The sequence below is a fragment of the Sinocyclocheilus rhinocerous genome, unplaced genomic scaffold (genome assembly GCF_001515625.1).
Source record: "Sinocyclocheilus rhinocerous isolate Xijiao unplaced genomic scaffold, SAMN03320098_v1.1 scaffold1832, whole genome shotgun sequence".
Lineage (NCBI taxonomy): Eukaryota > Metazoa > Chordata > Actinopteri > Cypriniformes > Cyprinidae > Sinocyclocheilus > Sinocyclocheilus rhinocerous.
The window spans coordinates 315252-326114 of record NW_015654298.1 but is presented as its reverse complement, the minus strand read 5'-3'; the positions used below and the strand labels follow the sequence as shown (position 1 = coordinate 326114).

The following is a 10863-nucleotide window of genomic DNA, read 5'->3' as shown; positions in this document are numbered from 1 at the left end:
TATATTTAAAGCTAGTTTTTTGGGCAGTGCAGTAGAGTAGCACTTGTTTGTCATTTCTCCGATCACAAATGCACAGGGTTTTATGCTTACGCGGCGCGGCGCATCGCAACGCAACGCGTAAAACGACAGTATAAGTCATTATAATCAGTAATTATGTCCCCACTGGATGCAACAAATGCCTCGTTTGTAATGGGTTTTAATGTTTATGTCTCGTCGCTCCGGCCGGACACGGCATCAACAGTATGGTGAGGGGCGTAACATTTCCGTCTCACGCTTGAGGTATTCGGCCAATCACAACGCACTGGATAGCTGGCCAATCAGAGCACACCTCGCTTTTTCAGACCGATGAGCTTTGTAAAAATCAACGCGTTTCAGAAGGCGGGGCATAGAGGAGAAACAATAATGTACAGTATGTGGAAAATAATGTGTTTTTTTTACTTTAAACCGCATAAACACATTTCATTACACCAAATACACAAAATAATGTTCTTTTTAGCAGCATCATATGACCCCTTTAAAATACTTATTCGTATCCAACCACATAAGCTATTTTACAACAGTTCTGAATGCATCTGAACTCAAGTGTCCATTAATTATATTGCACTTATTTATTTGTTTGGAATAATTTGATCTATTGGATTAAGTCCATTAATATAAAAACACTTAAAAAAATTTATTTATTTATTTATTTTATTTTATTTATTTTTTTTACTTTTTAGTGTCGAACCACATAACTTTTGAATGAGTCTGAACTATAATTTTTTTTAATTGTAATTAGCTGTTTTTAGATTTAGGATTTATTTGATCTATTGGTTTGAGTCAATTAAATTTAAATAAAATAAAATAATACAATTATTTGATCTATTGAATAAAAAAAATAAATAAATAATAATAATAATAAATAAATATTAAAAAAAAAAAAAAAATGAAATAAAATAAAATAAAAATAATTATTTGATCTATTGGTTGAGTCAATTAAATAAAAAAAATAAATATAAAAAAATAAATAAAAAAATAAATAAAATAAAAATAAAATAAAATAAAATAAAAAAATGCTACAAGTTTTTTCATGTTAAAATTATTTCATATCCAATGAAAAAAGTTAGTTGATTTACAAGTCTCACTCTTTTTGAATGAAAGTTACTCTTCTCAGTCTTATGTTTTGAACTCAAGTGTTTCATAATTTGACATTTGTTGCATTAAGTTCGTAAAATAATAAAATCAAATCAAATCAAATCAAATCAAATACAAAATAATACATTTTAGTGTGAGAGACGGCGATTTTTTAGTTGAATTTCCAGCAAAAATAACTACATTGTGATATATTACCATGCTATAAAATTACTCGTATTATGATATGTGATTTTGGTTACGTCGCCCACTTCTAGCAATCAGATGTGGGGATTTTATAGCTTTACGTGTTTTATAGCTTTTAATGCTCGGCTGTTTACACGAATGCGAACTCTTTCATCAGAATATTCGCATAAAAGCTCCGGTCTGTTGATTGCTTATCAAGCTCTATTCAAAATCTGTTGCTTAACACAATAAATGCAGACTCAATATGTGGCGAGATCTCATTGCGCGAGAACTGTGAGTGATGTGCGGCATGAGAGCGTTATCGGTGTCTGTGTTTAGGCCACTTTCACGTCGGTGTAAACACATGACACATTTGCTCTGAAATGCGCCATTGTTTGCGAGTTTAGGCCATTGTAACCAGCAGCTGCTGTTTTCCATACACCATACAGACTGCTTTTCCTGGGACATTCCCAAGAGGAACGGGAATGCTTGATAACCTTTTTTGTAAATATGTCAGTCTCCTGATAACATATCAAAGACACTGGAATACAATGGGCAGAAATAAATGGTACATGAGCATGTTGTCCAGCAAGATTTATGTACATCAAGGTCAACATCTTAAATAAAATCTGAAGTACAATTTTACATTTTGAAGCAAATAGTGAAGAAAAATAAGTGTTTGCTCATGCAAAAGTTCTAGTAACAATGATACTATGAGGTTGAGGTCCTTCCTTCAATGCAAGTCTATGGAATTAGATTCACATTGTAAGATCTTTTTAACCATGGTAAAAATCACTGTAATGCAAATGCTCGGTAACACTTTAAAATAAGGTCTTAACATTAGTCAATTCATTAGTTAATATGTTTTTTTGAAGTGCTTATTCATAGCGCATTAATGTTTAAATGCAACTTTTTTATATTAAAAATCTACTACTGAAGTTGTAAAAAAAACATCTAAAATAACATTGTAAAATAAACTTCTTTCATGTTTAATTCATTGTTTCCTGCCATATCTATAATGCAGTAAATTGTAGCAGTAAATGTTGAAATTAACATGAACTAACATGCTGTAGGAGTATGTTCATTGTTAGTTTAATGTTAACTACTGTAGTTAACTGAAGTTAACTAACGAAGCCTTATTGTCAAGTGTAGCCAAATGTTTTAGTAGACATCTGATCTGCAAATCTTTAAACCTCCAGCAGTCATGCACGGATCTCGTCGCCTTGAAAATGGAAGTGAATAAATGTTTTTCTTCCCCGCATGCTATTTTCTTGGAATGACCATATGCTTGCGAGTAAACAAAATCATATCTGATCAAACACGCAGCTGTAACCACAAGAACTGTGGGACTTTTGTGATTAAATATGGATTCAGAATAGTAATGAATTTATTAAAAAAGCTTGCTGTCCTTAATATCTAAATGCAGACAAATTATGTTGCTAATGGCTGTTTTGCTTGCATAGCAGCGGAGCGCAAAATTACCAGCGTTTGAAAAAGTTATACAGCACCTCCAAACTTCAAATGATCAAAACAGACTTAATTAGACATGTTTTCGGTAAAAATCGCATTACCATATGGTTACCATATGTAAACCATTTCAAGTTGAATTACCAGCAAACAAAAAAAACAAACTCTAATACTACACTCTCAGGAAAGAAAGCGGTCACATTTAGGCACTAATATGTTCATCTGAGGCACTAATGTGCATCTTTAATGTACTAATATGCACTTTTTAGATTTAAATAATGGACGAAGGTGTACCTTTTGAAAGGGTTCCAGCCCACTGCTTTTGTACCTTTTTTTCGGAGTGTATATTGTGTGTGTTTGTGACACTGACCTGTAATGGGTCGGTGGGCATGTGCAGCAGGTGAGGAGGTCTGTCCGTATAGTGCTGCTGTCCTCCGTTGCTCTCCTGCTCATATATAGCGTCCCGTTCGACTTGGGACAAACTGAGGAACCGGCGGATCATGGACAGGTTCTCCCAGAGCGTGCGGTTCTCCGGGGACGGGTCCTCTTTCCAGCGCAGCAGTTCACAGAGCCAGCCCTGCAGGAGAACACGAAGACGACACGTCAGATGTGAAAAGCAACAACTAAACAATTAATTCAGGCTAAAATGAAACAAATACATTTCATGTTTCATGTCACGTATGCTAAAAGTTTGGGGTCGGTAAGATTTTTTAATGTTTTCGAAATAAGTCTCTTGTGTTCACCAAGGCTGCATTTATTTGATTAAAAATTCAGTAAAATTGTGAAATATTATTATAATTCAAAATACCCGTTTTCTGTGTGAATATATTGTAAAATGTAATTTATTCCTGTGATGCGCAGCTGAGTTTTCAGCATCATTACTCCAGTCTTCAGTGTCACATGATCTTCAGAAATCATTCTAATATGCTGATTTGCTGCTCAAGAAATATTTCAGATCATTATCAATGTTGAAAACAGTTGTGCTGCTTTATATTTTTGGTGACATTGTTGTATATTTTTATTTCAGGATTCTTTCATGAGTAAAAGTTCAAAAGAACAGCATTATTTTAAATAGAAATCTTTCATAACATTTTAATAGTCTTAACGGTCACTTTTGATAAATGTAATGCATCCTTGCTGAATAAAAGTATTAAAAATATTACTGAACCCAAACCTTTAAACTTTTTTTTTTTCCCCATTTTGCATCAATTTTCATTGAATATATATATATATATAGTGGAAAATTACATAAAATACAAGAGTATAGTGGCAATTTTAACATTACACCTTTCCTATACGTTTTTAGAAGATAATTCTTATATTTCAAGAGTTATGCTATGCATGGCTGCAATGCAAAACGAAAACATAACATAATGAACATGTTGGACATAATTGCATAATCAATATTCATGAGTCAAGCTACCAAGTTTAATAACTTCTCACGCAATACCTTTATAACTAAAGCCTTAAACAAACAAAAATATGTATATGTGACCCTGGACCACAAAACCAGTCATAAGGGTCAATTTTTGTAAATTTATCATCTGAACGCTGAATAAATAAGCTTTTCATTGATGCATGGTTTGTTAGGATAAGACAATATTTGGCCGAGATACAACTATTTGAAAATCTGGAATCTGAGGGTGCAAAAAAATCTAAATATTGAGAAAATCGCCTTTAAAGTTGTCCAAATGAAGTCCTTAGCAATGCATATTACTAATCAAAAATTAAGTTTTGATATATTTACAGTAGGAAATTTACAAAATATCTTCATGGAACATGATCTTTACTTAATATCCTAATGATTTTGGGCATAAAAGAAACAATACAATGACCCATACAATGTATTTTTGGCTATTGCTACAAATATACCCCAGCGACTTAAGACTGGTTTTGTGCTCCAGGTTCACATATGCTAAATATTATTGATTTTGTTTAGTTTGAGAGAGGAGTTTCTTCCTGAAAAGTACTAACGGATTGGTTAAGGAACTGGAAAAGGAATCAGAACCATTAAATTCCTTACAATTCCCATTCCTAATATAAAGGTATGGTAAAATCCTAGTTTAGGAAAGGAAAAGAGGAAAAAGGAGCTTTAGTGTGTGTTCCAGCAGTCGAGTCCTGGCACACTTACAAATGTGATGCCCTAATCTCCAGGCCAGTGTGTGGCAGCACCTTTCATTTCCACAGGATTACCCAGCACACACACACAGGGAGCAGGAGCCAGAGCCACAGCAGAGCGCTGCACGGCAAAGATAACTCAGCATTTCTGTTGTCCCATGTTCCTGCTCCTCCCAAAACCCATGTAAAGCCCAGAGAGCGAGCGAGAGAGAGGTTCATCACAGCTCACCTTGTTCCTCTGCCACGTTTATTGTCGCATTTTGTTTTATTTGCACGCTTAGGGATTGGAGTCCCGTTCCTGCTGTGATGTCTGGAGCATGACACGGTTCAAACACGCACACACCTTATCGCAGCCATTAAGCGCTCTATCGTAAAATAATCCTCAATCAAACATCTGCGGATAAAACGCCAAACAAATCCCGCTGAGCCAAAGAACGAGCCATCAAAAAAAAAAAAAAACGTAAAAAGTCAACAGAGGTATTGGCATTAATGCTGTGGCATTATAGAACAAAAACACGATAAACACTTTTGCATTGGACAGCCATACAGATGCTCTAATGCTCTCTGGGCCTTGAAGACCTGAAAAAGCGCTTGTATTTGTCCAGTTGCATTGCTTCCACCGTCTTACCATAAACAGTGAGCGCTCGCAGAGAGTCGGCCTGGATACGGGAACGTTACTGGGATTTGTTCGGCTAATTCTGATAAACACTATAAAGGATAATGCAAATTATTGGAGAATATGGAGATAGGAAAACTAGTCATGTTTAACATAGCTTGGCTAGTGATGGTAAAAGTGAATTGCTCAGAGGTTGCGCTTCATTACTTTGTTTTAACGTTCCTTCTAAAATCATAATGAGAAATAAAAATGACTAATGAGTCAATAGTTCACATTCAGTGAGAGTAAAGAGCTATACATTTGTGGAGTGAATTGAATGAGAAATGCCTGAGCTCACAATGAGATCTTCTGACTTTGGTATCTTGGCAAAACTGAGCACAGATTTAGAAACTCTTACAAATCACTTTTGAAGCTCTAGATGAGAAATATTTAATTTTTTTATTTATTATTATTATTACTATTTTTTTTTATGGGTACTGTGTGAATTTCCAATAAATAAATAAAATAAATAAAAATAAAATAAAAACAAATAAATACATAAATAAAAATCCAGGTCACATTTCACACCAAAAATTTAATTATAAAATATTATATTTAAAACAAAATAAAATAAATAGTAAGCCTGATGTTCTTTAAGCCAAATTTATGCTCACATTTCACATAAAAAAATGTGTGAAATAAAATAAAATAAAATACAAAATTAGTAAGCCTAATTTTCTTTAAGTCATATTTACGGTCACTTTTCACATGAAATAAATTATAAAATAGTTTAACTTTATTTTATTTAAATAAAACTATTTGATCATTTATTTTTTTATTTTAATCTTAAGCTTAATTTTAAGACCAAATTAATTTACTTTATATATATTTTTTTTTTATTCTTATGTTATGGTGAAATATGACCTTTAAATATTTTTGACAGATTTTGCGTGAGATTCACCCATTTACAGCTCAACTTTATAAGATTATGTTACCCAAACATCCTTAAAGGCTGTGGATGGGTGGACAGGTCAAGTGCTACATGAAGAGAGGGTCCAGGCAGCCCACCAGAGCCTCCATTGTGTTTGGGGTATAAATAGCAGTGGTACATTCTGATAAAAATATTTCTCTTGCGCACAATGGCTGAATTCATGCGTAAGATTCACCCAACTAAGCAGGATACGGTGTGTCTATGCGTGTGAGGGCCGAGCGGTCACAAGCTGCCAATGAGACAAGTACAGGACGCTACTGTGAGAGAACAGCGTGGTGTTTATGTCCCTCGTCCGGACCCAGATGCCAGCGGACACATTAATAACCTTGGGATTGAGTTCAGGAGCCACAGACAGTTGCGGTTTTCCACATCACAGTCACATGGCACCATCAACACCTTTTTATTATCTCATTTGCTCCTTATCGTCCCCTCCGCTCACCCTGTTCTGCCAGGCCTCAGACTCCTGAGACGATACCCGTCTCAAATCACTTGGACCTTGATGTCGCCAACGGTCCCGAATCGGCCAACAGCTCCCCAGCATCACTGGGCCGCATCCCAGTTTGTATACTTCTACTATGCACTAAAAGTGTGTACTTGGTTAGTGATCGTCAAGAAAATACCTTCGAGAAATTATAGAGACTAGTATTGGAGAGAAGTATTTGGCAAGGTTATTGGGAAACTTGCTACGATATAAACTACCCATAATGAAAAGTAGGACGCTACTTTAAAGTTACAAACTAAAACAAAATTGAAGTGATTTAAGAGGGCATTATCTTACCTAAATAATCATATTTATCTGGTACCAAAAAATTATTTTATATGGCACTCTTGGCATTAAATAGCATCTGAACAGATCAATTTACACTAAATACCACTAATAAAATTAGAAGAAAAAAATAAATAAATTTGAGAAAGAGAAAAAATACAATTTTAATTTATATTTTAACAAAAAAGTGTGTACTTGGTTAGTGATCGTCAAGAAAATACCTTCGAGAAATTATAGAGACTAGTATTGGAGAGAAGTATTTGGCAAGGTTATTGGGAAACTTGCTACGATATAAACTACCCATAATGAAAAGTAGGACGCTACTTTAAAGTTACAAACTAAAACAAAATTGAAGTGATTTAAGAGGGCATTATCTTACCTAAATAATCATATTTATCTGGTACCAAAAAATTATTTTATATGGCACTCTTGGCATTAAATAGCATCTGAACAGATCAATTTACACTAAATACCACTAATAAAATTAGAAGAAAAAAATAAATAAATTTGAGAGAGAAAAAATACAATTTTAATTTATATTTTAACAAAAAAAATATATATATATACACTAGAAAAATATTAAATATTAAACTAAACATTTAGCAGCAAAACAATTTCATTAAAATGATTTAAAGCATTTAATTTCAATTATTTAATTTAAACAAATAAATATAAATTTAGTTATAAAAATATAAATTGTATACATTTTTATATTTTTTTTAATCTGTATTGTAACATTTTTCTTATATTCTTTTTTTAATTTTATTGTTATTTTATTTTTTTATTTTATAAAATTTATACACACACACACACACTGTGTATAAATATGTGCACATGGTTGACGATTTTTGTTGTTTTGATATTCTATTTAAATTTAATTTAAATACTTAAAAACAAAAATTATGTGTGTGTGTATACAGTATATAAAACATTCTTATTTTATTTTTTTCTTATTGTTTTTATTTTTCTCATTTGAATTTTATTTAAATTTCTCATTTGAATTTAATTTTTCGTTTTTATTTATAGTGCCCACGGTTGACGAACAGTATTCCTCCGGACACTATGTCATATTATTAAAGATTTGGGATGCATTAATCCTAATTTTGCTTACTATATAGTACAGAACTATATGAATTATGATGTCAGATCAGCTGGTCACGGCTGTCTCAAGATCACCGCTGTGCCCTCTATGCCACGGCTGTACGCTTATCAGTCATCCCATCGTTGGATGCCGTTCTCAAACAGTCAGCAAGTTTCAGTCGAGATACGGCCCCTATAGACCTGAGGGCGTACCCAGACTCCTCTATTAAACAAACACACAAACTCACGCGGATGCCTGTTAAAAATCGCAATCAGGGGGGCAGATGTTAAAGAACTATTCTTTCTTTTTCACTCTTTTCCATTGTTTTTAAATAAAGATGCTAATCCATGGTTATGGCTTCAGTCTCGAACGCGTTGAAGTAAAAACAAAAGCCAGAAACAAACATCTTGATGTCAGGCAGAGGGCTGCAGTGTTCAACAGACAAAGCATTATTGTTTCCTGCTCTACCGCCCATCCTGAATCTGGCACCGACTCAGCTTTGGCAGACAGTGTCATGCAGATCAATTCAAAAGATAATACAGTATGTTCAAACCTGTTTTCGTCTGCGCACGGGGCCCTAAGAGCGAACGTGTGTGGGGTTTGTGGATATACAAGCGAAGGAATTGGACCCGCCGCATGCGCATCAAGTCCATCTGTTGGCTGAAATATATTAATGCGCTCGCACAGCATATCTGAATCTTCTGCAACAATAAGCAAAAAAAAAAAAAAAGGGCCAAAAATAGGCAGAGAATGGACTGCCTTTTTGGATATCTTACTATGCAAATAGATCTGCTCCCAGTATTTATTCAAATGCTCTTGGCATGGAGGAAGAGAAAATGAGGCCAGTGCCCCAAATGAACTTGAAACACACAGAATCGCATCCGTTCTCCACAGATGTGGTCAAGCAAACACTCCTACTGCCTTCATCCTCGGGCTACAAGCATATTTAAGATGGGAATGCATCGCAAACGCTAACAAACCTCCGAACTCAAGGGGGCGATAGAGAGTTTCCTTTAAGCAATAAACAGCGGAGACTCTCCTCAAACTGTTGCCATGACCGTATTTGACCAAAACTAACTGTAGAAGAAGAGTAGAGTAAACTTACTGAAGTAAGAACTTATTCAGAGCATTTATTGTTCAGCACGTTCATATTTCTCACCATGTATGTGATGCTAAAGAGCGACGTGTTCTGTCTTGTCTTGTTTGATTGCAACATGCAAATGTATAGCGCTGTTTTTATGAAAAATTCCCCTTGGGGATCAATAATGCCTGTCTGTTTGTCTATCCATCTATCTAGAGATCTGTAACCAGAGACAAAAGGGTTGTTACAGTATGTGCGGAAAACCTGCTTACCAGCATGTATGGCGCCGTTAAGATGTTCCTTGTGAGCTTTCTAGAAGTTATAATACACTTTGACCCCAAAAAGTATTTGGATGCTTAAGCTGCACTTCAGAAATGCATTGCATTAGAAAATAAAATAGTGTCATTTATTGTAAATATTGTGCACTTTAAGCAAATCATTTTACAATGATTAAAGGATAGTGAACAAAAAAAAAAATGAGTTAAAAAGATCTGGCTGTATTTGATTGCAAAAATGTGCAAAACCTGCTCTGATATAGTAAATATAGAAATGACCTCCTATGTGAACTTAACTGACAAAAACTGCCCAGAAACAACTTTGCACCTTGATACGATGTCAACAAGCATGCAGAATGGTAATTATGACAGATCTGATTAAGCGGGCGAGTCGGGGGCCGGGCGAGGCGGCTCCGGGCTGCAGGTGCGACCTTGTGAATTCCTGCGTGTGTAAATAAAATTAATTACAAGCATGGGGGCGCGTGGCGCGTGACATCGCTACGTGCAGGGAGTCCCACAGGGGGGACCCTAATGGAATATTTTCCCGGAGTCTAATAATACAGTTGGTATTGACTTGCGGTAATTAGGGGGATCATTAAAGCCGCTTTTCCCGGCGTATTTGCCTGCCTGATCAGATTAGCGAGAATGGGCCTCAGAACAAGCCCTGTGTGGTCTGACAGAGGAGAGCGCGAGAAACCGGGCCACCTCTAAAGCTACCTTACATGCCGAGGAGAGAGAGAGAGAGAGAGAGAGAGAGTGAGAGAGTAAACAGATGGAGAACAAGCCGGAGAACCAGAAGATGGTCAACGAACGAGTTAAACGACAAGGAAAAAGGTTCGTTTGGAGGCGAGCTCTGCGATAAATCATACGCGGAATTAATTTCCCAGACATCTGGGTCTCTGGTTCACGAATATTGTGTCTTTAATAATACAGGGGAACTGCAGCTGTTTCCCAGGCAACCTAATAACCAGGCAGCCAGATAAATAAATAAATCAATTAATAAACAGTCATGGCCCTATTTCCACTCTCACAGGCCCGCCGCTCCCATCTGCCTCACACACGCCCCTGGGAAGCAGTGAATTCATAACCGTAAACAAACAACTCTTCAAAATGAAGCACGATAATGAAAAATATATATTCTCTGTAAAATTATAGGGTCCATCAGAACAGGAAGAGGGAGGACCGAACTTCCA

At 35.4% G+C, this 10863-nt stretch overlaps 1 protein-coding gene across 1 annotated transcript in view; it reads right to left on the bottom strand.

The window, feature by feature from the left end:
- The window catches only part of LOC107716986 (DNA-binding protein SATB1-like), an 85810-nt gene that overhangs the window by 31002 nt on the left and 43945 nt on the right, over positions 1-10863 (bottom strand). The window contains exon 13 of the mRNA XM_016523626.1: positions 3134-3340. Coding sequence (XP_016379112.1) covers positions 3134-3340 — 207 coding nt within the window. The remainder of the gene's footprint in view (positions 1-3133; positions 3341-10863) is intronic.